This window comes from Haliaeetus albicilla, chromosome 7, assembly GCF_947461875.1.
Source record: "Haliaeetus albicilla chromosome 7, bHalAlb1.1, whole genome shotgun sequence".
Taxonomy (NCBI): Eukaryota; Metazoa; Chordata; class Aves; order Accipitriformes; family Accipitridae; genus Haliaeetus; species Haliaeetus albicilla.
The window spans coordinates 450,805-478,195 of record NC_091489.1 but is presented as its reverse complement, the minus strand read 5'-3'; the positions used below and the strand labels follow the sequence as shown (position 1 = coordinate 478,195).

Genomic DNA, 27,391 nt, shown 5'->3' with positions numbered 1-27,391 from the left:
AATATTGTCACATAGAAGAAAACAGTAATGTATGTCAACTGAGCAAATCCTTCCAGCACTTACACTACCAGTAGCAATGCCTCGTTAGACTACATTTGTCTCCACTTGGCAAATGCAAGACACTTGATAACACATTTGCTTCTCAGGTTGATGGAAATTACAATTCTGATTCCAGCTCTGAAATTCTAATTTACATTTTTGACCTCCTCCAGTAAGTCTCCACTCCCTTCCCTCATTCCAGGAGGCTGGACTTCAGATATTTTTTCACATACACCTCAATGCAGAGACTGAGTGACCGATTCACTTAAGAAGAGCTAAACAATTAAGTAAAATGCTTGCCAAAATAATTTTATTTCCTTTGAGCATTCCAATATTTATAAACATACTTTCTATAACTTTCCAAGAAAAACCTAGCAGCATCTGAGCACTGACCAATCCTCTGAACTTAGCTACAATTTTTTTTAAACGATAACTTTATGAAAACAGGTTCTCTTTCTGCTCTGAAAGTACAAAATTATTTATGAAGTTGAATTGCTTGGCAACAGAAACAAGCAAAATATTTTCTTCCATAAAAAGAAATTTATTTTCTTTGCAGTCTCATTTTGCAGGCAGGGACTATTAGAAGCAGATTCTTATAGGGCTTATTATAGGTCACTGGGATACTAAAGTGCATCTGTTTTTTATATCTTCATATAGTGCCACATACACTTCTCAGAAAGAAGACTGACACAACATTGGTATAGGCTTGTGGTTTTAAGGATTGGTTTATGTTGAGAATCAAGTGTTGGCTTTTCAGGGATTGTACTTGTGGATAATATTCTTGGTTACGGCAAGCTGGCATTTTGATATACAACAGGAGAACTGCTTGTATAGTTTTCAACACAACTATAATCCATGGCCTAAGATTAACCAGGCTGATGCATTAGTCATCACAAAATAATACTCCATTGTATTGGTATACACCCTTATTCAGGGTATGTATTTATGCAAAATGAAAATATGGAGGTTGCTCAGGAGTGCAAATACATTTTTGATTCAAGCCCTGAGCCCAATATTACTCTTTTAAATGAATGTCTCCAAACTGTCAAGTATATAAACAGGAACTGGCTGCAATTGTAAATAATACATCACCATTTCTCTGAGGAGGCCACGTTCTACACTTTAACTTTTAAAATTTGTTTTACATTAATTTAAAGGACTATTTTGAAATTAGAAATGTTAATCTTTAAAGAACAGTGGGTAATTCCATCTTTATATGGTAATGTTGTTTAAGTAACTTTATTGTTAATAAAAATGTAGTTAGTTTACTCTGAGCAAGAACACTACATGCACATAATCTCTGCATAAGCGACTTAAAATTCTTGGTCCTTAAAATAATTACTAAACCATAAGCACTGATGAGAATTTCTGAGCAATGGAAAAAGAACTGCAGATCACCCTTAGGACACAAGGTAAGCATCAAACTCCTGGCACTCATAGCAAGCAACACTGTCTAATACCCACTCTCGAGTCACCATGGTAACATTGCTCTGTTGCTGGATTGCTGTAAGACAAAGACACAAGTGATAAAATTGTTATCAATGAGTCAAAGCAAGCTTAAGGTGATCTTACTGATGTCTCTGAGATTAAGCTATTTGCTTTATCTTTGACATTTTAAAGGCCTTGATAAAAACCAAGAGTCTAAAAACAGCAATGTGGCACTACTACTCCTTTTAACAATGCAGGTAATATTGCTGCTCCAAAAAGAATAGCTGTTTGGCAAATGGTCAGGCAGGAAGTTTTGAACACCATAGAATAAACACTAAAAGCAAGGAGTGCAGTGTTATCTTTTAATTTAGGACCTCGGTGACAGAGCCTCAGTTCCTGTCTGCTCAGGCATACTGAGTATGTGACAAGCAATGAGTCTCATTAAGAGAGAAGCAACAGAAAATTACTGAAGTGCTGCCAGACTGTTCTTCACCATTTCAGAATCTTTTTCTTTATTTTCTCATTTTCCCAGTGCCGTGGAAACGGCTGTTTTTACATCATCCTCCTGCTCCATTTTTTTGTTGAACTCCACTGTAGCCTAACTAGCTCCCATTCATCCCTTAACTCCCACTATCTCATTTAAAAGTATGTTAGTCTGGAACACTTGCACCAAAGTCTCATGGTTTCTCTGGAGCATTTTGATTAAAAAAAAAAAGTAAAAAAGTAAAAAAAATTGCAAAACTATATCAGTTTAATGCTTTGTAGCTAGATATCCTTTCCAGACCAAGAAAATCTTGTCCCATCTGAGGCTTTCTCCTAGATTTTACTAATCCTCCAAGGGCATGCTTTCCCACCTTTTAGAAACTATCTCCAATCAGAAAAGTTTCTGTAAAGCTGATGATACGCAGGACAACTAAGCCAAGAATAGGATTTGCATGCCAGACTACCTTTTACGACTCTGTTGCTGATTTTTGAGATAATATACTTTGTCCACCCAGATTTTTCTTCCAAGACATACCTCCATTTCCAGATGCAGTAGGATTTTATTTCCATTCTTCTACAAACCTCCCTGATACTTAACTATTAAAAGGGCTGAGGTGATAGAGACACTCAATGTGTACCATAAACCAGTCCATGACTGTGTGTCGTTTTACCTCTATAATCAGTGTTTTCCATCCAAGCATCTGGCTGCACAACCACAACAGCAGTAGAATTCTAGGATTTCAAGATAAGAAAATAAAAATACTACTGTTATCTGTCTGTCACTAAATCACTCTCACACCTACCTGCAGAGAGTGATAACTGGGCTAACTCTGCTTCAGTGCATCACTTCCAGGAGGACTTTAAGAAGTGGTAATAGAGGGAGAAAGACATTAGCTCCTAAGATTTTTCTATGATCTCTCTCCAGGAATGCTGTGACTAAGTTAAAGCACTAAAGGCTTTTTTGCACTGGCAAGTGAGGCTCAGTGCTGATTTCAAGAGAGATTAGCTATCTGGCTTGCATAAAGTACTCTGATCAGTTTTCCACTACAAGTTAGCCTGTCTTCTAATACAGAGTGGCCAGAGCCTAGAACACAAGAACTGTTACCATGCAGTTTAGCATCATTACTGTGCAGACAGTTCTCTAACATACCTGTATGCATCAGTCTTTGACAAGCCCATGAAGGCCATATAATCTTTCAACATGCTGTGTATCACATAACTATAGACCATTCACTATGTTAAGTGTAACGTTCATTAACACTTACTGTTGCGTGTGTGAACAGATGAAGTTGCTTCACGACAGAGGCACCACAAAGCTCCACCATCCATTCTAGATGTTCTGAAGAAATGCAATAAACAGTCTATTACTTCAATATTTTATATCACATTGAAACTGATACTGTTCCCTGAGTCCTCATGTGTTTGTTCCAAGATATAAACTATCCTAATTTGAAAGAAATGTAAGCCTTAGTAAAGAATAAGTCCTTTCACTTTCTAGCCTGCTGAGGAACATCAACTCACTCTCTTCCTTCACCCTCTAGTCAGGACTAAACAAAACAAAAAACCTCTGAAAAAGCAAAGCACCACACACCCAAAACTTAAAGTCACTAACAATTTATTTCCTCTTATAAGCATGTAAGACACAAAATTAAAATTACATATCAGAAGTTAGAACTGTGATTATCTCTCATTAACAAAAGTAACCAAAGTATTTAATTTCCACCAATTTGTTAAATTGATAGTGAAGTAGGTAAGTAAGTCTAAGAGCCATAAGTAAGTGTAAGAGCAATAATTGATGATTCACTGCAGCAGGTGAAAGCACTGCATCCTCTGTAGTAATTAATGTAAATGTCAAGAGACATGAAGATATTTCACCGAGTCAAAAATAAAGTTATATCAGACAAATCAGAAAGTACCTGCTGCATAAGCCACAAAAATGGGAACAGAGGTACAAATATTTTAAGTAGAAAAATTGTAGCTTAAATTTTCAAAACATCTACTATACTTTAATCAATTTTAAACTAACAAAAAGAAGCTATCCTGCCCAGCTCTTTCTTTGTATATAAACTTCTGGCTTTGTTGTGTGTTTCACTTTTAACATCTGCTGCTAGAGAGAGAAGATTACACTGAGGATGTGTCAATTGCTAGAAAAATGATACTTAGGAACTGTTTACTAAGACAGAAGAAAAAAATGCTCAAATACAAGTGTTCAGTAGCATCTAAAGCAATTACCAGACAGCATATTAATGCTTTTCCTTCATTGCTAGAGAATCAGAGATAAACTAGATAAAAGGCCTGTTCTGAAATGCAGCAAAATTGCCAGAGCAGTTCTCTGAGGATATCCAAATAGAACACCGCTTCCATTCTATCTAGAGATATAAATGGATAAAGTTCTTTACCTACACTATACCTCATGTAGGTATTTTGAAAGTTTCAGAGTAAAAGAGGTACAAGAGTATCCAAGAAGAGGTCAAATGTAAAACTCTGGTGAACACACACAATCCCCCTCCAAATATTTTTTTTTTATGCTAAGAGTTCATTTAATTCCACTAAAATGACACACCTGTAGTCATATCAGTGAAAGGTCCATAGCAACAGATCTCAAAACCTTTAAAGATCTGAAAAACAAGGAACATATTAACAGAGTACGTACAGTGTCTTTAAAGGACAATACTTAATATGCCGGTTTCATTGCACTTCTAAGACTGGTTATCAAGCTATCACTGTTTCAAAGTATATCTGAAGCTCTTTGTAACCTACAAAAGAAAAGAATATCATAAAAAACCTGCAACCCTGTGCTATCCTATACCGATGTTATAAAAAGATAGCATTCACTCTAAGCATAGTGAGTCACTTGAGCATATCTGCTCCGCTGCTGACAGAGCTCACCTTTCATGTATAAAAATGCTTAATTTGTAAAACTCTGTATATATAGAACAGCAGAGAAATTGGAAGAAGTTCCAGATGTTCAGCTAGCATAGCAACATATCTGAAACAGTCACAGCAGGACAGGATTTTCAGCCCTGATGTGCTCATACCTTTTCAGTCAGAGACTGTCTAGCCCTCTTAGGACCTTGGTGGTTTCTCCCATTGATTACATCTCCTCTAACTTCAAAGTTCTCCTGCAACATAACAATAACAAGCAATCAGAAGTTAGAGAATGAGAACGCTTTCCTGGTCAGAGTTCTGCACCAGAACAGGAAGAAGTTGTCAGATTTCAAAACTGGAAACCTTACAATTAAGTGTGTGCAGAAAATGAATTAAAAGACTTTTCAAGAAAAATTATGGAAAGCAGTAATGAAACCCCTGCAGCATCAGATAATTTTTAAAGAAACAAATTATAGTCAGACTGTATAGTAATCTAGGAAACTGTATAAAAGGAGGGGCACACTCCAAGTCTGTAATTAACTTATCAGTAAAGTCTCATTTGATAGAAATTAATTATCAGTACATAACCTCTAGATCTTCAACATTTGTTTTATTTCAAGGCATTCACTTAGTATATAGATTAGTAACAAATACAGTGCTGCATTTGATAATTTCAGGCCTACATCCGACTCAAACTCCCATTTCTCCAATACTTTATTGAAACCTCTCAAAAACTTCCATGCAGTCTAACCTGCTACAAGAGTATGAAGAACAGCTGCATATTTTCAGTTTACTTGAAAAAAAATTTTGGTTTTCATTATAATTGGAGGCTCTTCTCCTTGCTTAAAGCAATGTGAGAGCGTATGACAATGTTAACAGCTGTCCCATATTCTAGCATTCCCAGTCAATTCTGTAGCAACTTCCCCCTTTCACCCCAAGCATGGGAGAGCCTTTAATAGCCCCCAAAAGGCCCTAGGAAGGGGTAAGATTTTTCTTCTTCACCCTTAGCTTGACAAAAGGGCACATGGATTTCATACCAGGAAGTGGGCATTTCTGCTCATTAGATACATGAAACCCATACTGTGTCACTAATGTGACATTCTCCAAAAAACTGTACTAGAGAATGAAACTCCAACTACTACCCAGGAATACAAAAATCCACCTAAATCAGGGTCATATCAAATAAGCCATTTCTACTAGGAAAGGTAGTAAATGCTGGCACAAGTTTTCAGTAGTTGGCTATTCTAAAGTTTAAAAACAAAACTATGAATATAGCTATGTTCCAATGTTATTTCCATAAGCAAACAACAGACCTTTTCCTCTATGCTGTAATCCATCAATATCAGTAGGAACACTTAGAAAAAAGTATGCCTATAACTTGTTCCAAAAAACAATAGGGCCCCTTTATGCCTTCAATAACAATGAATACATATAGCCTAGGTGTGGCTTTTGGTCCTAGCATTTGGTAAAACTAGAATCCCAGTTTTCAGTGCCATATTTCCATATATTAAATGCTTAGACGATATCTGAGGTTACTAATAGGTCTATCGACATAACAGCACTCCTTACACATTTGACATTTCACTCTTAAGATAAAAAAACCTACCTCATCCAGTATCCTTCCTTCTTTAAAGGACTGAATTACCCCTAAACAAAAAGATCAGAACAGGACAAGTCATTTTATCCAGCAAAATTGTTCTTCTGCTGCCAATAGTCTGACTTCATTGCTATGTTAAATTGAAGGTATTTGTATTAAGGGAAACTGAATATGGTATGATGCCTGAAATAACTTAAAGAATTTTTTTTACCTTTTATAAATAATATTAATTTTGCACTAACTGATGCCATGCATCTCACAGATTTAAATTAAGAAGGAGAAAAGGCTTTTGTCAGGGTAGGGAACAATCCAATGTGGTTATTTGAAAGCAGGAGAAGTATTCAGAAGTGAAAGAAGCTTGATATTGCTGTTTGTTTGGAATTTTTAAATTTATTTTAAAGTATTTAGAAGAAACTCTGCAAGACATCAGATGCCAAGACATAGAGATTTTTTTTTTTTTTTACTGAAACAAATGAAGAGTACATTTGTGGTAGAAGGGCAGAAACCATTTAGCTCCAAACCAAGTTATACTTACACTGATAACTAACTACCCATTTGCTTCCTGCAATACCCAGAAAGTACTTCAGTGTCCGTTCACACACCAGCTCCTTATCTGCAGAGCAAACAAGAATAAGATCTCTTCCAGTTTTGCCGCTAGTGAAAAAAACAGCTCAGGTTATCGGCAGCTCTGCAGCAGCAAAATATCAAGACCATCTATAGAAAGGTTCTGAAATTCTAGTGTCGTGATTCTACTAAACTGAAGGAAATGAGCAGAAACTAATCACTGTACAGCTTCTGAACCCTTTTTTAGTTATTCAGTAGAGAGGCAAGAAAAAGCATGAATACTAGTCAAGACAGAGGACACTAGCAGTAGGATTTAGTGCCTAATGTTGGCATAAACTTTTAAGTGACTAGTCATTTAAGATCATCTTCTACTCTACCAGAACAGGCATAACTTCTGAAGGCAGGTTGTCCTATCTGTATTTTGTATGAAGACAGAACAATCTACCTCTCTAAAAACATATGGCCATGGTGTCTATGATACACTTCCTGAAGAAAAAGGCAAAAATTGAGTCCATAGATTTGGAGTAACAAGGTTTTCTGGCTCCTTTTCTATGTTGGTTTTCAAAAGCAAGAAAGGCTTATGTGATAGATTGTATCCAAACATGAGCCAGCTAGAAGTGCTTCCATGAAGCAAAATGCAAGCATAGTATATAGCATAGCCACACCCAGATTTGGCTTAAAATACTTTGCTTTTTAAGAAAATGTTGGTTAAAAAACTAGGTGGTGGGTTCAGTAGAGAGCCTAAATATAACATATGCCTAGACACAGCAATATAATAACTTAATTTTACTGATTAACGTTACACTTTTCTGAAGTCAATATAATGACATCTGTTTCAGAATACATTTGTCAAATTTGAAACTGTAGTATTGTATTGAAGTTTCTATAAAGTTCCTTCAAGCTTTTAATAATGGGATTCCTGAGGTCTACCAAAGAGCAAAGCCTAATTTAAGTACCTTAATTAAGCACGCAAATAATAGTTACGATGAAATGGTAGGGCTGCTTTGTTCCTATGGAAGCATGCCTTCACTATCAACTACCATCAGTTATACATACAGTTAAGTCCCACTTCCAGTTTTCTATTAAAGACAAGTTTCCTTCAAAAATTTAGAATGAAACAGCACTTATAATCCCCACAAGGAATTAGGAAACCAAAACAGCATCTTATTTCCAGAATGTCTGTATCCCATTTCTTTAGGGACCATCATGCTTTCTTTTTGGTTGATTCTGAACTACTTCATGTTAATGTGCTGTAAGCACCTCAAAATTGTGACCAAACAGCTGGAGGAAAAAAAAAAAAATTAAGTAACATTAAATTCAAATCACACAACAAAACAAAACATACCCTCACTCTGATTCTGTGAAATAGAATGAGATTCCCAAGTTTAAACTAAAAAATTATGATAGAGAAGAAAACAATTAATACCTTCTCCTCAGACTTACTAAAATTTATTGCTGAACTGTCTGCTTGTTGGTTAGCCTAGAGTTAAAATTCTATACAGTGTGTAAATATAGGATTTGTTCACATAGCTCCCCACAAACCTGTTTTCATTATGACATGGGTTGTTCCTTCAGTAATGTGATTAGATAAAGTGCTCCGAGTTTTTCTCACAAACTTCTGGACCATCAACTGAAAAGTAGTTAAGAAAATTAACAGCTAGCAGATTAAAAAACCCCAACAACTCCAATTTATAGCAGTATAACATAAGATAGTTACTTCAAAGTAATGGTTTTATTTGTTTTGGCATGCAGAATATACATTTCCTTAAAAGTCAATAATTTTGGCACCATTCAACAGGCTAAAGTAAACAAGAGCTCTTGGTCAGTAGTTTATAAACCAAAACCCATATCATCCTGGAAATGGATCATAGAAACAGGCTTATTAGCAATTCAGAATTGATTAATTACAGAAATCCTCACTATGGATCAGAATTTGGGTAAAGCAGCAGCATCTGAGAACATTAAGGGAACCAACAAACCAAACAGCCCCCACCCCTCCAATCCCCAAGGCTTTCTAGAAATAAAGTCCTCTTGCTTTGGAATAATGTGTTTTTCCCCTAGACAGTAGGCAGTCATTTAAAAAGTTCAAACTTCACTAAGCTTTAGTGCTGTTTACAGGCAGCATTCTTCATATCTTCAGGAGTGAAAAAGTTTGACCGAGTTGCTTTATTACTAATCTGCCATTCCTGTAAGACTGGTTTCCAGGACACTTAGATCTCTCTATGTTGAGGACTATAGTGGTAATCAGAACAATTAACAAGTGATCTCTAAAACTTCTGAAATATACTTACATGTTCACTTTGATTTAGACCTGAAGCCACAACAGACATTTCTTTCCTGTTAGTCACAACTGGACTTGTAGTATTTTCTTTCCCAGCTGCATTGTGCAGAACAGATGTAGGAAAACACACACTCCTCTTCGATTTACATTCTTGAGCACAGCTTTTATTAGCGTTCTGAACTACAACAGAACTATTTGTGACTTCTGCAGTTTGAGGGTTAAGAAGCCTTATTGAGGAGGAAGCACTATTTGGACTCCTGGTCACATTTCCAGAGAGATTTGGTAAGACAGATACACTGTTTAGCCTGGTCCCAGATTTCTGTTCATCTGTGTTTTCTGAAGGAAAAGAGAAATTACTCCTTGAAACAATTTCATCCTTCTTGTAGTCATGGTGGAAGACTGTTTCTCTACCTTTTAAGTTTAAATGCTGCAGTCACTTCCTCTCCTTATTTGTTTATTACTTTATCTTTGCCTCTATCATTACTTTTTCATAATCTATACCTGAGACACCAGAATACCGGTGAAAATTTTAGTAGCGTATCTGTCAGGAAGTACCAATTTATATGTAAGACAGGTAATAACTCCCATTACTGTCAAAATGTTGTCCAACTCCATCCTGATGGGCAGCTATATGTTGGGCTACCAAACAAACCCAACCAAACAAGAATTAACATCTTTTTAAATTGACCAGGAATATATAAATTAAAATCATTATTTACAAGAAAGAGTTGTATCTTGCTGGTATGTAAAAACATGAAAAAAGCAGAAATCAAAATATGTTGGATCCCTCTTAGATGTTACCTGCTTCAAGCTGACACTGACTATATTTTTGTACTGCTTCCTGCACAGGTTTTGTCTTTTCAGAAGGAGCTTTGTTCTTCAGAATACTGTCACACTGAAGGGCTTTCTCCAAATCTGGTCTCTTTAACAAACAGGATTTAGAAGATGGAAGCAACAATTCTGGACACCTTGAGAGAGGGAAATCGGTTTTAATACCTTTCTTACTCTTCTAAGTATCAGAACCATGTAGCAATAGCTAAGCTATCATAACTGCTCAAAAGCTGAGAGGTGTTTATTTCAAGACTTTTTATTTTTTTTAATACAAGATTAGAAATAAAAGTAAAACAAAACAAAACAAATTTACCTTTCTTTTTCTAACTCCTTGATTTTACTGTTGAGAGAATCACTTGGCATAGTATGGAAATCATTGGCTGAAAATCCCTTTGAACTGCTGCATTTATGATTTTCCAAATTTCCTTCTGAGGTTGACTCTGCCCCTTCAATAAAGAAAAATAATTCTTAAACAAGCAAAATAAAAGCAACTGTTCTTAATTGATTCTTCTGGTAAGAAGTCAAGCATACTCCAAAATCTCAATCCAGATACACTTTAGAGAGGCAAGTGTCCCAAAACAGAAATCTACACAAAATAGTAAGCCATCTGAAACATGGCTAACAACTACATTTTATTTCACATATTAAATCATCCACAAAACTAACATGTCAGCTGTGTATTAGGTGGAAAAAGTAGGATGTAAAATGTGCTGAAGGCAAATTTACACTATTTAGTGCAATTTGTTTATGAATCCCTTCAACACATTACCATATCTCTGTTCACAAGCAGTAGAGAGGCATTTATTTGACAGCTAGATGCTTGTAATTTTTAATCAAACCATCAATAATTCTAATCAGTTTAAGTTTTCATGAGTCAGAAATCCATATTCTAGCATAACAACGTAAACATGCATTGTATTAATGAAATTATTTTAAGTAATTTCCCATCTGAAGGAAACTAATCATTGATTTGCTGACTTAATCTTCAAGCAGTCTATTTGTAGTTAATCTTGCGAATTTGGCCTACTATGCTTAGAAATGTCACATTCCAAAGCCTTCCCTATGAAATATTCTCAAACTGTAGTAAGGTTGAATGCCATGCAATTCAACCAGCTTTGTTAACTAAGCATGGATTGTAACCAGTCTCTTGGTATTAAGTATACTGTTAATGTTTCAATGGCTCAAGATGTCCAAAAGATGAGATAGAGGGAAGGCTGAAAACACAGTGCAGCTGTTAAATGAGTAACACAAAATCAGAAGAGGATCACAGTGAGTTTCTTCAACAACAAATGGCCCTACTTTCCTGTCAGGAATCCAGGTATCAAAGCAGCAGCCACAGCAGGGAAAGATGCTGTTACATCAGATTTTTGAATCAATTGAACAAACTACTGCGTACCTTTCAAAGGCTCAACCTCTTCACTTTTCTTTTCTTAGCTCTCTTTTCTCCACAAAGGAGCTTCCTGATGCAGACTACACTCTTGACAACAAAAACTAACACACAAGCAGAAGACGTATTGGTGTAGATGCACCATATTGGCTGACAAACTTCACATTTTTTGTACTTTTTTTTAAGATAGAGGTTAATCTAAAGGTCCATACCTCACACTGTACAATGCCATCATTCAGGAGATTTAAAAGCAATCTACAGATCATTTTGTGATATTTGACTAACACCCACAGCAGCGATGAAAGCCTTTGAATTTAGACAGAAAAGACTCCACAGTGAAAACCATACACAAGTAAAGGCATAATAAGACACTAGATAACTTCGAATTTCAGGATGTTAAGTTATTCTAGCTGCCCTCAGAAAATAAAGATAACTGACTGAAGTAAGACAACAGAATTAGAAATAAATTTTTAGCAGCAAGTAGGATAATAAAGCACTGGTACAATTTATCTAAGAGTTCAGAAAGCATTACATCTTTGGATGTAATCAGCATTGGGTGCCTTTCTAGAACACTGAGAAGTTCAAGAATGAACATCTGGACTTACTGTAGGCTTTGTTCAAAGAATGCTCTATGCTCTGTTGCAGACAGGTTGTCAGAACAGTAATCTCAGCATCTGCCTTGCCTTAAAGAAAAACCTTAAATAAAGCCGTTTCACTATTACTTACATAGCTGGCAGCATCTCACTTTATCCTCAATATACAATAAGCCTTTGGCAATTACTAAAATATTCTTCACTATTTATTTATTGCCTTGTGCACTCTACAGCTAGGAACTCTACATTCACGTCCCACTCAGGGGATTTACACACCACTATAGGTATTCTCCTCTTCTTTGCCGATCAGCACCCTGACCTATACTGTATTACTTTTGACAGCCAATACATACCCAACCTAATTTCTGTCTTGTTCCTTGATATGCTAAAGGACAATTTCTACCACAGCACTAGAGGCCAAGTCCTTTTGGGCATTCAGCCACTCTCCCAGTCCCTTACTCATTCCAGTGAAAGAAAACAAGAGTACAACTAGAACTGACAGAACAGCAACATGGATTAGTACTACCAAGCCACAAGGCCTACTCACACCATTTATACAATCACATCATGTAATCTCACACAGATATGTAACAGGAGTTTTTGAGACTAAGTGTAGTAGCCAAGTTATAAATAAAGCATGTATATCTCACTGAACAGCTGAATTTAGGTAAAATTCTGCTAACGTATCCATTTTAAATTAACACTATAATTTGTGGTAGAGGGAAAAAGGACTAGTAATAGTCACACAACTGTTCCTAAGAAAGCTGGGAAAGGTTTTCATTACTATTTACCTCTTTCTTGTCTCATTTGTTCCATTTCAAGTGTTCCTTCATTACTGGAACGTGGCAGTTCCCTATGGATAGGTAAAAACATACAGTCCTGACTTCCATGCTGCTTTAGCACTGCTTCAAGTACAGCCATTTCTTGCTGAAGTTTTTTAAGGTTATTTTGCATAGCATTCTTCTGCTGCAAAGGATACACAGTTGGGCCAACATTAGCAAACTCAGTTTTAAACAGTAAGATTAATTTCTTTGACAAACGCTTGAAAATTAGAGAGCGCAAAATTATTTTGAATCATTTTTTTACCATGTGTTCAAAAGGTGACTGTGGTGCTTTTACTATTAACAAATGATGCACACATACTATGTTAAAAGCAAAAAAACCCAAAACAACCGCACAGTCATTTTGCTGTTCAAATTATTTCAGTTTAGATGGCTCACCAGAGTTTAGTCAGTCAGGAAAAACAAACAAACAAAACCCCCTAACTTCTGCACAGATTTCCTTAAAAGTAATTTTGTCCCAACTGCGTTAGTTTGCATTAGCCACTTAATTTAAAATTTAATAATGAACATCAAGTATTGAGTCTCTGCACTTTCCACCATTACTGAAAGCCCCAAAGACTTTTTAAAAGGAATAAAATATTTCATCCTACTCTTCCTTACTTTCTCTCTCAAAAATTACAATACCCTCTACTAAAAACATGCCATATACACCTCCTTGTAAGAAGAGCTCAGGGCTTCAAAGGATCCTTTTAAAAACCAAAAACCTTCACCATACAGGATAAAGCAGTCTACACAGCACTGAATACTACATTTGTAGCTCTAGCACTGGCACCATGTGGAACTTCCTTGTTACTGAATCAATTAAAAAAACCCAACGAAACGGAAAACCCCCACCACATAACAAACCAAAGAACTCCCCACCAATCCATATTGCCACTATTCCATTCAATCCAGGTATATCCTAGAATCTCTATCAGTGAAGCTACATCAGCGTGCAATGTCCTGCCAGTTGACCACATTTCAGTCTTGACGTACATTAAAACCTAAAGGGCTGTTAATCCTGAAGAGAGAGATTTGGCATAAGACCTACCTTGAAATTAGAGGACATTCCCCCCCCCCCGACAAAACAAACCCCCAAACCCCCAACTGAACCCCCCCCCACGCCAATCACCCAATACATAAAGTCAGGCCATTAAGCAGTAATCAGAAAATAGTAGAGAAAACGTACTGTGCTAGACGTACCTTTCATTGGACACTGCCTGTTGGGTGTTGTATCTATAATATTCTAATATGGAATGATTTGATTTCAACTTTCTGCTTAGAAGGCAAGTCTCCATGCTTCTAAATATCATAATGTAGCAATCCTAACCACCAATCATTATAAATTCCTATCAATAAAGCTTTTAAATACAGGAAGCTGAGGTTTCCAGCACTGGTCAAGTGTGGAGATTTGTTAACTAGCATATTCCACAGTTAAGCACTGTAATCAACACCACATAACAAGTTATGGCCATTAGAATGTGATGTTACCATGGAAGACAAAGTTGGACAAATAATGGCATAGAAGCAGTTCTACAATTCTTCATTAATTATGCTCTTAGAAGTAATCTAGTGACACAAAGAATTATGATTAAAGCAGTTTCCCACTACGCTGACTTCACAGCTTTCATGTACTTGCTTATATCCTAGAATGCAGCTAATTTTAGAATTTAGTGCATAAACTCACTCACCTGTGTAGTAAGGATTTCACCCTGAGAGAATGGTCCACATGAATCTTCTACATTACTTGTTTCACTGTCATATCCAGATGCTTCACCTTGAAGGTGGAAGAAAATCTGAGTTAGTTAAAAAAACCAAACCAAACAAAACCAAAGATCATCCATAATCTCTTACCACACAGACCTTTCAGTCAACTGTTAACTATAATGATAAAGTGACAAGTTTTGAAAACACGAGTTAGAAGCACAGATCTACTTTTAGTGAACACTTTGAAGAATACTCTGTCACACATATGGCAAAGTAAATAGAACTCAAAGTGTTTCAATAGTGATGAAAGAGTCCTAAATATTTATGAAAGCCATAAAAAGGTCAAAACAAGCACTACAGAATTCTACATCCCATTGCAACAAACATTTCATCTGGCGAAAGAGCTTAGGTAGGCTTTATGAAATTTTGCTGATAAATGCAAGTATCACATTGCAGTAAGAAAGCTAGCATTTCACTCAAAAATTAATTCCCATCAGACAGACTCAGTCTTGCCTCCAGTGCCCAGTCTATTCATTTTTGCTCTGAACAGAGAATACTGGAAGAACTTAATTTTTAGGAAATAAACCACGTAGGGTTTTTGTTTGATTGTTTAGAGCCGATATACTGTTTTAAAAGACCAAACACCACCTAAATACAGAACAAAGTTCCCATGCAAACACCAAAAACCTAGATGCAATGACATTACAAACACAACCGCAGAGATAAAAATCTTGGTTTGTACCTAGGTTTGCTCCCATGTTTGGGTCTTCTTGGCATTCATCTTTAAAGTTAGTTTTGTTTATCTTCAGCCCTCCATTACAACTCTGAAAAGCTTCTTTACTCTCATTCACATTGCTCACTTGTTTGGATGTATGAACTTGTATTGAAGGTTTCTTCAGCTCTTGTGCTCCATCAACTGATTCTTCAGACACGTTGGACTGGGAAGAAAATAAGTTGACTGAGCATTCCGACTCCTGGCTTGGTGAAACACACCTATTACTTAGGGCGGCTTCAGGCATTTTCTGCATATTATTGTCATCATGACTTCCACTGAGAGGCAATGTGATGGGACTTACTGAAGACTCTACCACAGATGTCACTTGCTTACTGATCTGCAAAGGTGTGCTTACTGATTTGCCAAATATTAATGTCTGAAAACACGGGAAATCTTCATCCTCACTAGATTCTTCATCTGAAGACTGCAGTTTCTGCGCTCTTCTTCGAGGTCTTTGAATACATTGAGATCTTGGCTTAGAACTAACATTTCTATTGTGTAGTTCTTTTACCAGCACATTGTCACTTCTTTTTACAAACACAGCAGATCTCTCTCTCCTATCAGTTTCAGAAAAGCTGCTGTTCTCTTCAATATCATCATCAAAGCACAGTAAGCCATCAGGGGTTTCAGACAAACCTGCAAAATCACTATTCCCTTTAAGAGGTTCTTCTAGAGACTCTGTAACTAAACACTCAGGCATCACTGTGCTAGTGGTTTGGGTTGTTTGTTCTTCATTCCCCTTTACTTGTTTTCTTTCTCTTTTGCTACCTTTTTTCCCAATGACTTCACAGCTGAATTCAGCAGGCCTTTGCTGACAAGTTGCAGGACAAATCATTGACCTGGACTGAAGATGTAGTACTGGTCCTTTTCCATCAACACCTTTGGCCTTTCCTGCTTGATTGCTTTCTGAACTGAAGCGTATTTCATCAACTGTGTTTAAATTCATTCTTCTGAAAATGTGCTCTTCTGTATTATCCTGATCACTTTGGCTTCTATTACTTTTGATTGGATTCTGTCTCAACTCATCTTCTATCCCTGTGTCAGTTGACAGTGCCTTTCCATTTCCCTGCTCTCCTTTTTGCGATCTGTTTTTGTCTTCGGTCCTAGCAGTATCCATTCTTAGTGGTGTCAGATTCCCTTGATTTGCAACCTGTGAAACATCATCTTTATGTTCCCCTGTCTGCATACATTCCGTGTTGCTGACAAAGCAAGTCACAGGACTAACACAAGCAGATTCATAGGTCTTAAGCTTCTCTTTCTCACAAACCCTACTCAAGCTTTCAGCAGTTTTCTCTTCTTGCAAGTTTTCTGTTTTTAAATATTTTCTATGCTTATTTTCTACCTGATCAGCACATGATCTCTTTAAAGTTTCAGAAGCAGCATCTTCTACTGCACACACCTTCATCGAAGTAGGATAAAGGCTAAATGATACGCGTTTTGAATGCCTAAATATATTTCGCAGATACTGTGTATCTAACTCGCTATCTTCAGCTTCCTTGGTCAATTCTGAAACATTTTTAGCCATTGGCAATTTTTCAGTTCTAAAGTTCCCTGGAACATTTTGTTTATCATGTGCACTATCCCATGGAAATGTAGTACATGATTCAGTCATCTCTTCAGCCAGGTGGGAAGCAGTTTGCACAACAGCCATTGAAGGAGACTGCAGGAGGAAAGGGCTACCTAGTATTTCACCTTCTTGAGAAACTGCATCAGGTGCAAAGGAACTACAGTTTGAATGCTGACATGAAGATGTAGGATTGAAGAGACTTTTTCCAGTTTCTGCAGTGTCAGATGAATTCTTTAGACTAATCTGTATTTCCTGTCCTTCCAGATCACCACCCTTCAGATTAGCGAGTGGCTTGTAACTCAATGTATCCTGGGGCTCACACAAGTCTTGGCATTCCGAAGTGTGAACCAACACATTCCTTTGGACTCCAAAGAAAGACCCTTCATGGTCACTGTCATACTTTCTTGCTCCCTTAATTACTACTCCTTTTCCTGTTTCTTTTGTCATTTCTTCAGAAAGTAATTGAAGCCTCCTGCTGCGCCTGACTTGTCTTTGCTGAGAATCAACTCTCCTTGGCTCTTCGCTGCTTGGATAGCTATCAATCTGTGGCTCAGCTGGATCAGGGGAAACAGAGTTTCTATCCACTAACTGTAGAGTACACATGGTTCTAGTAGAACGCCTGCACCTTTTTGCTGCAGAACTTCTTTTTTTAGTGCTTTTCTGATCACAATTATTCCGTTCTAGCTCCTCATCACTGTGCTTGCCAGTCACCTTTTCAATAGCTTTTTTCCATGTAGATCCTCCTCCTTCCTCAAGTTCTGTGAGTGTATTATCCTCTCTATTCTCAGAGAGGCGATTCTCATTAACAGCAGAACTTTCATCACATCTTTTCTTTTCAGTGTCTTCAAGGCACCAGTTAACACTTTGAGGGCACCCATTTGCCTCTTCTATATCTTTTTTCTTGATGAAATCCTCAGGTTGCAGGACATGGACAGTCTTCCTTTTTCGTTTCAGTCCATCTTTGCTGGAGTTATTCAAGCACTTATCAGCAGCTGTATCTTCCTTTTTTGTAGTAGGTAAAATGTCTCTCAAGCTAACAGGGGGATTTGACTTCCTGTCTCTCTTGTATGTTTTCCCAAATATTTTGTCTTTGATGCTATCTGCTGTTTGTTTTGACCATCTCTGGTTTCCTTCAACCACTGCAATTTCCATGGAATCTACCATAGGGTCAGTCTTTTCTGAAATACAGGAATCTTTATCTGATAAATATTTGTCTCCTTCACCTGAAATATCAGTTGCTCCAGCAGAATCATCCTGCGAAGAACTGGAAGACAGAATGTCGTTGCTTTTTGAAAACCATTCATTGACTTTCTGAATGCTTCGCCTCAGTCTCTTCCTAGAGACTTGATTCAGGGTAGAACAGTGAAGCGTCCCTGGCTGAAGCAGTTTCTCCAGAGGAATTTCTTGTTCATGGAAAGAATCATTCTCAGGTTCATACATTTCCACAGCTTCCACACTTTGTACAACAATACCTATTCCCTTGCTTTTATCCAACCTGCTCTCTGAGCTATCTTTTAAGTCAAACTCTTTGCTTTTACTATTGCACTGAGTTTGCTCTGCATCCATTTCTTCTGTGTTCTTAAAGAAAGATGTGTCCCCATTCCTTAAGGGACTGGCATTACCTATTCTGTCAGACTGCTCTGTGAGTAGGTCTACAGCAAGAACACTTAAAGGAGAACTCTGGTATTCAGTCGTATTCACTTGGCCAGGTTTGGCATATTCAGTGATGCTCCGAGTGCTTTTCTTGCTCAAGCCTTCTTTCGAGAAATCGCTTTCACCTGAAGATTTATAGGTATTATAAATTATTGAGCCCTATTTTACACACACAAGAACAATGACAAGCTTCATGGCTACTTTGTTTTAAAAGAACTGTTCTTATTTCCCCCCCAGACAGAATATTACACTGCACAAATATCCTTCTAGAGAAAGATCAAATTACATATGACATACGTTCATCCAACTTCTTACATGAATTACCAGACAATGCTCTCAACTTGTATTAAAAAGGATAATATGGCTTATGTAGAATAGATTAAGTTTTGCACGTTGATAAATTTACTTTTTTTCCCTTCTGTTCCTGTGCACAGAATACCTACATTTTAAATAGTCTACAGGTACAGTCTTGTATTATACTGTCACTAGCTGTAGGCATCAACAAAACTACAACATACAAGACTGCAAGTATACATAGTTAATCATGTCAAATCAAATTGTTAACTTCTTGTCTTTCTTTCAAGCTTAATCGTTTTTGTCACCAAAATAACAAACACACCTATGACATTTGGTAGAATTATTTCTTTAGCAGCCAGCTTGTCAAGCTGTGTATTGCAAGAATATTCGTTCCCCTTCTCAGCACTCTTAAGTTCTTCTGGCTTTTCTTGAGATGAAATCTGAAGTGCTTCTTTGTCTTCTAACCTGTTGGGAAGGGAAATCTACTTTCATTACAGAGAAAACCACAATAGACAGAAGATGATACTTAATTTTCCCTTTTTGCTCTCCAAAATAGTTTTTGGAGAAGTCAGGCTGCATGATTGGCACTCACAACTAGATCCCTTCAGAGTTTCAGGCCATTCCTTTAAAAGATCCCCTCCCACATTCCTGAATTTAACATTTACTTTCTAAAGCATAGTAGATGCTTTTCTCTTTAAGATCTAATGTCTGTGTAAGCAACAAAACGTTTAGAAAACGGCTTTAAAGCATATTATATGACAAACTGATGGGAGTCAGCTACCCATTCTACCCTGATGCCCTCGAAATTGAAAATCACTTGTCAGCTTGCAGAATTCTATCAGTCCTATGCTAAGAAACTAAAACATAGGAATGAGAATACTGAACTATTGTCTTTAGAAAATATGAATTCCTTAATCACCTTTACTTACCCTGTATTGCTTGCCTGTTTAAAAAGCTCTTCAGATGAATCAGAGCCTAAAGACAAATCAGCTGTTACTCTGGTTGAAATGATTCAGAGAAAGATGACTTGCCAGATTCAGTGTTTATTATCACAGCAGCATGCATGCTTAGTTCTTTCTAGAGGTAGATGCTTTCAACTTTTATCAGATGAAATCAAGTTCAGTTGTGCAGTATTTTAACTAATTATAAGGATTTCTATATATAAATATCTACATAGCTCCAGCATAAAATTCTGTTTAAATACAGTGACTGGTAACAGAGAGCTACTAAGAGTTAATTAACTAAGACTTAGTTTCCAATTTCTAAATTTATACATGAAACAGATGCTAGTATTTAGAATTTTGAACTGGAAGTCAGAGCAATATATTTCAATATCTGTCTCAGATCCTTTGATTGATCTTGGAAGAAACAGTAAGGGAAAAAAAAGGCAACAAACACTATCTGTTAAAAGAAGCAATTCCTTTCTTGAAGGAACAGGGAGAAAATAAACTACGCACAGCATCTATCTTGTTTCTTGCAGCAGTCAGCAGCAGATAATAAGGAAGTTCTGAAAAGCTAAGATAGACAGAAATGAAATATTCTTTTCTCAATTAGAATTCATTCTTATCTCTAGTTATTAGCTAGACCCTCAAGCACTGGTAACAAGGCTTAACATTCTTTAGAAAACAGTAGTTATCATAGTTACAACAACTATAACTTTTTTTCACACCTGTAAGAATCTTCTCTTCTTTGGATCTTGTACACTGAACCTTAAATGTTTACTACAGCAGCATTACTTCCTACAATATAATAAATTATGTAAAAAACCCTTTGATTTACCAACTTGGAATTGTCTATCATTTGTCCCTTTGTTCTCATTTTGGGTGTTAAGGAGAAATTAGTGTTTATAAAGACTTTGAACTTCATCAACCTTATTACTTTGCAAGCTTTATACGTAAGCTCAACTAGCACGGGCAACCGATCTTACCAAACTCTATATAAATCCCTTTTTCAGAGTCACATTTCTGGGTTTTGTTTCTTAGGGGACGCCTTTTGACCCTGGTATCTGCAAGCTGTGTATTCACATTAGCTTCCTGCTGACAGGAGAATAGAAAGGAATAGTTATTTATAACAGTAGGCTATTTCAAAAAAATAAATAGTAATTATTTGAACTACAGCAAGGTGGGCTGATACATCTGAACTAAGTATTTAAATTGGCAGCCTCTATACAAAAAACCAATACATGTAATTTATCATACTGATATCAGTAATAGAATGTGTTAATAGAAACAATTATCATGCATTTAACAGCTCAAATCTTTAACAGTTTGATCTTACGTAAATTTCTATTCAGCATCAAGCAGATGAGACAAGAAACAACGTACCATGAGCAATCTCATACACACAGCAATCACCTTAAGTTTGGTAATGTCTTAAGAATTCTTAAAACAGATTTATGGTCTTATCACTATAAAAGTAAGAAGCCTACCAATAGTTAGACAGCCTCATTAAACAAGCAGTACAAAAAAGCTTTCGATCCTAGTTTCAGTAACAGATTATACCAACATTATCTTTAAGTTCAGGTCATTTTACACAAACAACTTTTTAAAGTAGGTTAGGAAGACAAAAATATTTAGATGTCCTTGTCTGGAATAATATTCAAGTCAAACAGTGATCTGAAAGAAAACCAAAATCTCCTATTCCATTCATTTATGTATATGCATGTATACACATTTCAAATAAAACACTAAACTATCCACAAAAACAAATTGGGGAAAAAAACAATACCAAGGTGCAGTTTTCTTGTCCATTTTCTTTAGCACTTTTTTTCCTGTTTCTGAAGCCCTTACTTTGGATGACAGAACTTTCTTTACACAGGAACTCAGCAGCATTGGCTTCTGTGGATGTTTTAGGAAAGTGATGACTGTTTAAAACTGAAAAATGTCAACAGGAAATAAAAGCAAAAACATGTTCTTACACTGAGCACAACAGCAGGTATTATACATTAATAGCCTTGCATAGACCCTATGCAACTGGCACATATCCAGCTAAAATACAATTATCAAAGAAAGAAATCCAATTGGATTATTAGTCTGATTGTTCTTTGAGTACTTTTCAAATATTAAGTAAAATCTTGATCTTGCCAACTAATTTTCCCAACCAATTTTGCTTATATAGATAATCTAGCAAGAACAGGATCCAATACTAGTGATTTTAAAATGACTGAACAAGTTGAAAAGAATTTGAAAAGAAAGTCTAGTTTTTTATAGCACAATATATTAAGAAAAAAAAAACCAAAACAAAATGCACAAACCACCACCCACCCACCCACAACAACATCTTGTTTCCCAAAATATAAACAAGCATTTGCCTGACTTGCCAATACCCTTTACAAGACACTGAGTACTAGTAAGGATAAATTTGGATTCCAAAAGGATATACCTGAATGGGACAAGTTAACATACACTGTTACAGCACTTGCTAATTCAGGCTCTTAGACTAAGAAGTTAAAGCTGCAAGGTTGGGCATAATCAAGAGCAGGGCTTTGCCACACAGTTATAGATTAAATATTATTTGGTACACATTCAGCTGTATTTCAGGAACTGAAAATAAGATTGGCTGGAGTCATCAAATGCACAGTAAAAACCCTTAAGACTGTTCAAGAGGTTATTGTAGGAAAACCTTGGGAACTTAATGGAACTTATGCTTCTACATCCAAGAAAAATTTTTTTATAATTCTTCCCATATTGAGTACAGCACAGTAAATGAGATACCCTGCAAATAATTATGATACAAATGCCAAAACCTTATTTAAAAACCCCTGGGGGTATACATTCACAACACTTACACTTTACTCCAGTGTCAAGCTCAAATGCATGGATAGTTTCCAACAATCCCTCAATTAGTTGCTTAAATCTGGAATTTTCTTTCAGACTTCTGAAATAACATCACCACATGAGTTGTTTTAAGACAAACGTATGGGTCAATTATTAATAATTTTCCTAGAATTTAGGCTGAACAAATAAAGGAGTAGAACTCCAAAGCGGAAGATGAGACAATGAGAAATTGTTGCCAAGGAATAACACCACAATTCCCCAAAACAACCATTACTACGGGAATTAAAACTACCACAAAGTGAAAATTTCATATTTTTCCCTACATAGGTTTAGCACAGAGAAACTAGTGTAATGACTGAACAATAATACAGTCTGTACTTGATAGCACAAACATTTGCTAAGAATGGTGTCTTCATCTGCAATCACTTGAAAAAAATTAATATTGAGGTAAGGCACTAAAGAGTTACTGCTTTAGAAACTGACAGTTTACTTAATAACCACCTTTTCCTGTTTATTTCTGTCTTCTGCTAAGACATTTTTAAGACAATGATTAGCTTTTCCTTAAGAGTTCAAACTTCTCATCCTCAAGTCCACTTGCAAAGATGCATTACCTCTTGGTAACTTCAGTCTTACACAGAGGACACTGTATCAGCCCTTTTTTCTTTTTGCTGAGAAGTTTGAACATGCAGAACCTAGGGAAAAAGAATAATTACGACGGTAACAAAAGGGAGGATTTTATTTTCTTTGAAATCGAGCCTAGGCATGCACCACTTAGTAGAAATCCTTCATTATCAAGCTGAATACCTGTATTCTTGTTCTGATGTTACAATGAATTAATCAATCCCCTTTGACACATCTGTGAAACTGCATTTATTTCTTATTCAGAATTGATTTTCCCCCTAAAATAGCTACACATTAAGTTATCAAAACAGAGTATACATCATTAGCACTAAAGAAAACAAGTATACATGGAGAATAAGAACAGATTGACTAAGCATTGCAATTACAAGTTTTCAAACCTACCTGCAGAATATGTGATCACATTTTGTTGAAACCGGCTCTTCTACCACATCCAAGCTACAAAAAGAAAAATGAAGGAAAACAAGAACACAGAAGTTACATATAAAATGGGAACAACAAAATAAGATTCAGAAATAGTCACTTTTCTGAACTTAAAAAAAAAAATCTTGGTCAGGAAGAGGAGGACACATTTGACTATTTTTCATTTGAGAACCAGGTACATTAACAAATACTGTCATTATGTGATATATCTATCTATCTATCTATATCTACTAACTCTTCACAATCTTTGTCTGCCTCTGGCAAAAAGACAGCATTTTTTGGAAATGCCAGTTGCAGGAAACTTGGGTGTTAGAACGCTAATGTCTTCTTTTTCAATGCTGACCTCCTGTGACAAGAATAAAGGACAGTGTAGTTCTGTTGGGTTCAGGAGCCCACTGGACTCTTATTATGTTTGTATAAACCAAATGCACAGATGTGTCAACACAAATAAATACTGAAGTTATTTCTCTGCCCCCCCCCCCCCCCGGTTTTCTATTCTAATCCCATTCCTGTCTAGCAGTGTGAAAATTAACATTTAACTTGATACTAGGGCTTTCAGAAAACCTCTAACCAATTCACTTGTTCAACTATACCTTAAAAATAATCTACCTTGAACACATACTAAAACCAAACAAACAAAAAATAATTTAAAAATACTGCTCTAATTTAGGCATACATTTTGTTACAAACCCTAGTTATGTAGGAAAGGTTTCATGAGTTTCATAGACCGTGTATGTATATAAGGAAGACTCCCCATGACCGTGTTCTGTCTAGAACCTAGTAGTATGTAAAAAAGTTTAAATAAGAATTCCAATTAAACAACATAACTTGGATGAAAACAGCCAAACCAAATATAACGCTATTACTGTGGAACAGTCTAACTTGTGCCTATAGCAAAATATACACCAAGAGCCAAAAGCAGCCTCAGCATTACTTTTGCATGCATTATTCATTCCCCAGTATCATTCATTCATATTTTGGTATGTTTTAACATTTTGATTTGCCATAATACAAAAGTAAGATTATACCTTTATGCCTTAGTGTCACATATGGAAATAAAGTGAGACAGGCCCAACCTCACCATATTCACAGACTTCTGCCCAGTTAATAATTACGAACAAAACTGCTAGGTGCATTAAAATCCTGGTTTTGAACTGCCATTCACAATGCGTCTTGCTATTTAACCTAAACAGTACATACTTCCATGATCTTTAATGCACACATACGAAAAAAAGTAAACATTAAAAAAAAAATCTCCATTCCATGTTGAAGTCAGCTTCCTCCCAACAATCAGCTGCACGAGACTGTGTAAAATTACTTTCTGAGATATTTCAATTATTCCATCACATTCCACATGCAGTAAAGAACAGCAGATGTAGGAAACAGTTTCTATTCTAGCTCTTTTAACATTGTTTGTTAAGCCAATGACTAACCAAGCTAACCATCCAATGGTGATACCTCAGTAAAAAGCATGCTGCCTCTTCAGAAAAGTTTGGATGCAAGTTTTCTGCGTAGTGATACAGACATCCTATGCTTTCTGCTCTGTGCCTTCGTAATAGATGTTATTACCAACGCAGAAATTATTTTGGTTTTCCAATGGCAGTAAAGTAAAATCTTTCCAAATAGATTTGAAATTTAAGGATTTAAAAATTTTTGCCACCATAGACAAAATAAACTTCAGAAGTTTGGTTCAATGGAAACAAAAGTCTTTCAAAGGCTCATCAGACATTCTAGGTATGTAGGCTTTAACTAGAATCTATGCTATTTCAGCATTTGTTTGTATTAAAGAACTACAGACCTCAGTTACCTTTTAGAGACAAAGATCCAAGCTGCTTTACAAACAATACTCTAATCCAGTCAGCTACATTTTTTTTTCCTAACTGGATAGAGGACTGACACATTTAGGTTGTAATAGAAAAGCAAAATTTACTAGAACATAAGAGCAAAACACAGGTTCTGTCTTGCACTTCCTCACTTGAGCCTTACAAAACATCAGTATACTTAGCCTTAAAACAGAATTCTTTTTGCTTTCTGATAACCCATAGAACTGACAAAGCATTTGAAAAAAAAAAAGGAAAAAAGAGAGAGAGAAAAACAAAAAGACTCATTAACTATACTAATACGGAGTTCACATTATTCTCCTGGCATACCATATTGGGCACTCCAAGTTCTTCTGCATAGCTGAAAGCACATTTTGTACATCTCCAATAGCAATCACTGAGAAGGCCATCCTTCATATCCAAAAATACTCTACAGAAAAAAAAAAGTAATCAGCTTTGTTTCTGATCTGTTGCATCTCATAACTATGTTTTCTCCCGTATGGCTTTTCTGGAGCATGCTGAACATCGAATATTTAGCTGCTATTTCTTGAGTGAGGCTTTACAGCATTGGAGTTCTTACTCTGAATGTTTACAGTTAAAACCTGTCAAGTCTCTCACAGTCAAAGAGGCAAACTGAAAGGGTTTACAGAGGTAACATTCAGCAGAAACTCAGCAAGGGCACACACAAGCGTAACAGCAAAAAAAAGGAGCTTCCTAGGTGGAAAAGCATGTAAAGGAGACAGCAGACATGCTTACGCAAAGGACCCTGGGAACTGCCTACACCAACCAGCACAGGCAAGACCCTACTGCTGTCCCACAAACGGGGTTCGTTTACCTGGTGTGCAAGCTAATAACACACAAAGTCAAGGTATTTTCAAATTAACTTAATTGATGCGCATGAATAGGTGCCTGTCTCAAGACAGCACACCCTTGTCTCAAAAATTCTCACGTTTATACACTTAACTAATACATATTCATTGTTATTTTCTTCAATGATTGGTTCTTTCTTCTTCACCCCTCATGTAAATTAGTGCGCAGACTTTTTCCTTCATTGTCTTCTTTTGAGTAGGTGGTCAATGAGTCGGTGGTCACAATCTCCCCCTGTAGGGATTACCTTTTACCTACTTCTTCCCTAATCTTGGCAGTTCCAAGTGGTTCTTCAAGATTTATTGACCAGACCACAATCCATTACCGCCTCTGACATAAAGCTCCATCATCTAGTAGTTAGTTCCTAAACCCCAAATCACATCTAGTTATTGTTTCCCTATTTTAAATATTAACTGATGGGGGCTGTACACAGGACTTTAACAGCTCCCTAGTTATTTCAATCACATTATACATATTAATTGATAACACCGCGGCAAGTACCGCAAATCCTGAAAGCAAGGAGAAACCGCTTGACCTTTACGCGGCGGCAGCTCGGGAGCAGGGACAGGCCCTGCAGCAAGGCCTATCAGCAGGCCGAAGCGAAGCGGCCCAGCACCCAGCTCACCGCGCTCCAGCTGCCCGACCCCCACCATCCCGCCGCTGCAGGGAGAGCCGGTCGCCGCTGCTACGGCCCACCGGGACGCTGCCGAAGCAAAGACAAAAGCAAAGGCAAATCGCAGCCGCCCGGCCCAGAGCCACTCACCCGCCCTCAGGAGCCGCCCGTCCGCATCGCATTTCGCGCCCTTTCCGCCACGCCAGGACACGGCGCACCTGAGCAGCCAATCCTACACCTCAGCCACAGCACGTGGGCCGAGACGCGTCCTCTTATTAGCTCCTTCCAGTCGCGTGCCGCTCCCGCTCCTGCCACGGCGGGGCGGTGCAGGAAAGGGCATGGCTGATTGGCTCTGCCGTGTG

The 27,391-nt window shown here is 36.9% G+C and overlaps 1 protein-coding gene across 3 annotated transcripts; it reads right to left on the bottom strand.

The window, feature by feature from the left end:
* Window positions 1-327: 327 nt before the first annotated feature.
* Window positions 328-27,336, bottom strand: BRCA1 (BRCA1 DNA repair associated). 3 transcript variants are annotated; one of them, XM_069786235.1, is made up of 23 exons: window positions 27,180-27,336; window positions 25,880-25,979; window positions 23,691-23,744; window positions 23,279-23,359; window positions 22,679-22,767; window positions 21,619-21,764; window positions 20,819-20,927; window positions 19,821-19,866; window positions 19,214-19,356; window positions 15,342-18,719; window positions 14,584-14,669; window positions 12,863-13,037; window positions 10,405-10,537; window positions 10,062-10,228; window positions 9,271-9,596; window positions 8,522-8,609; window positions 6,951-7,028; window positions 6,425-6,465; window positions 4,989-5,072; window positions 4,514-4,568; window positions 3,216-3,289; window positions 2,622-2,682; window positions 328-1,543 (listed from the first exon to the last, which is right to left on the bottom strand). In XM_069786235.1, the coding sequence occupies exons 2-23, from the start codon at window positions 25,957-25,959 to the stop codon at window positions 1,440-1,442; spliced, it is 5,598 nt and encodes a 1,865-aa protein (XP_069642336.1). In that variant the 5' UTR covers window positions 25,960-25,979; window positions 27,180-27,336; the 3' UTR covers window positions 328-1,439. The 3 variants fall into 3 exon arrangements, with proteins under 3 accessions (XP_069642336.1, XP_069642337.1, XP_069642338.1); XM_069786236.1 differs by having other exon boundaries at window positions 20,819-20,924; XM_069786237.1 differs by lacking the exon at window positions 15,342-18,719 and having other exon boundaries at window positions 27,180-27,334.
* Between the last annotated feature and the right edge of the window lie 55 nt (window positions 27,337-27,391).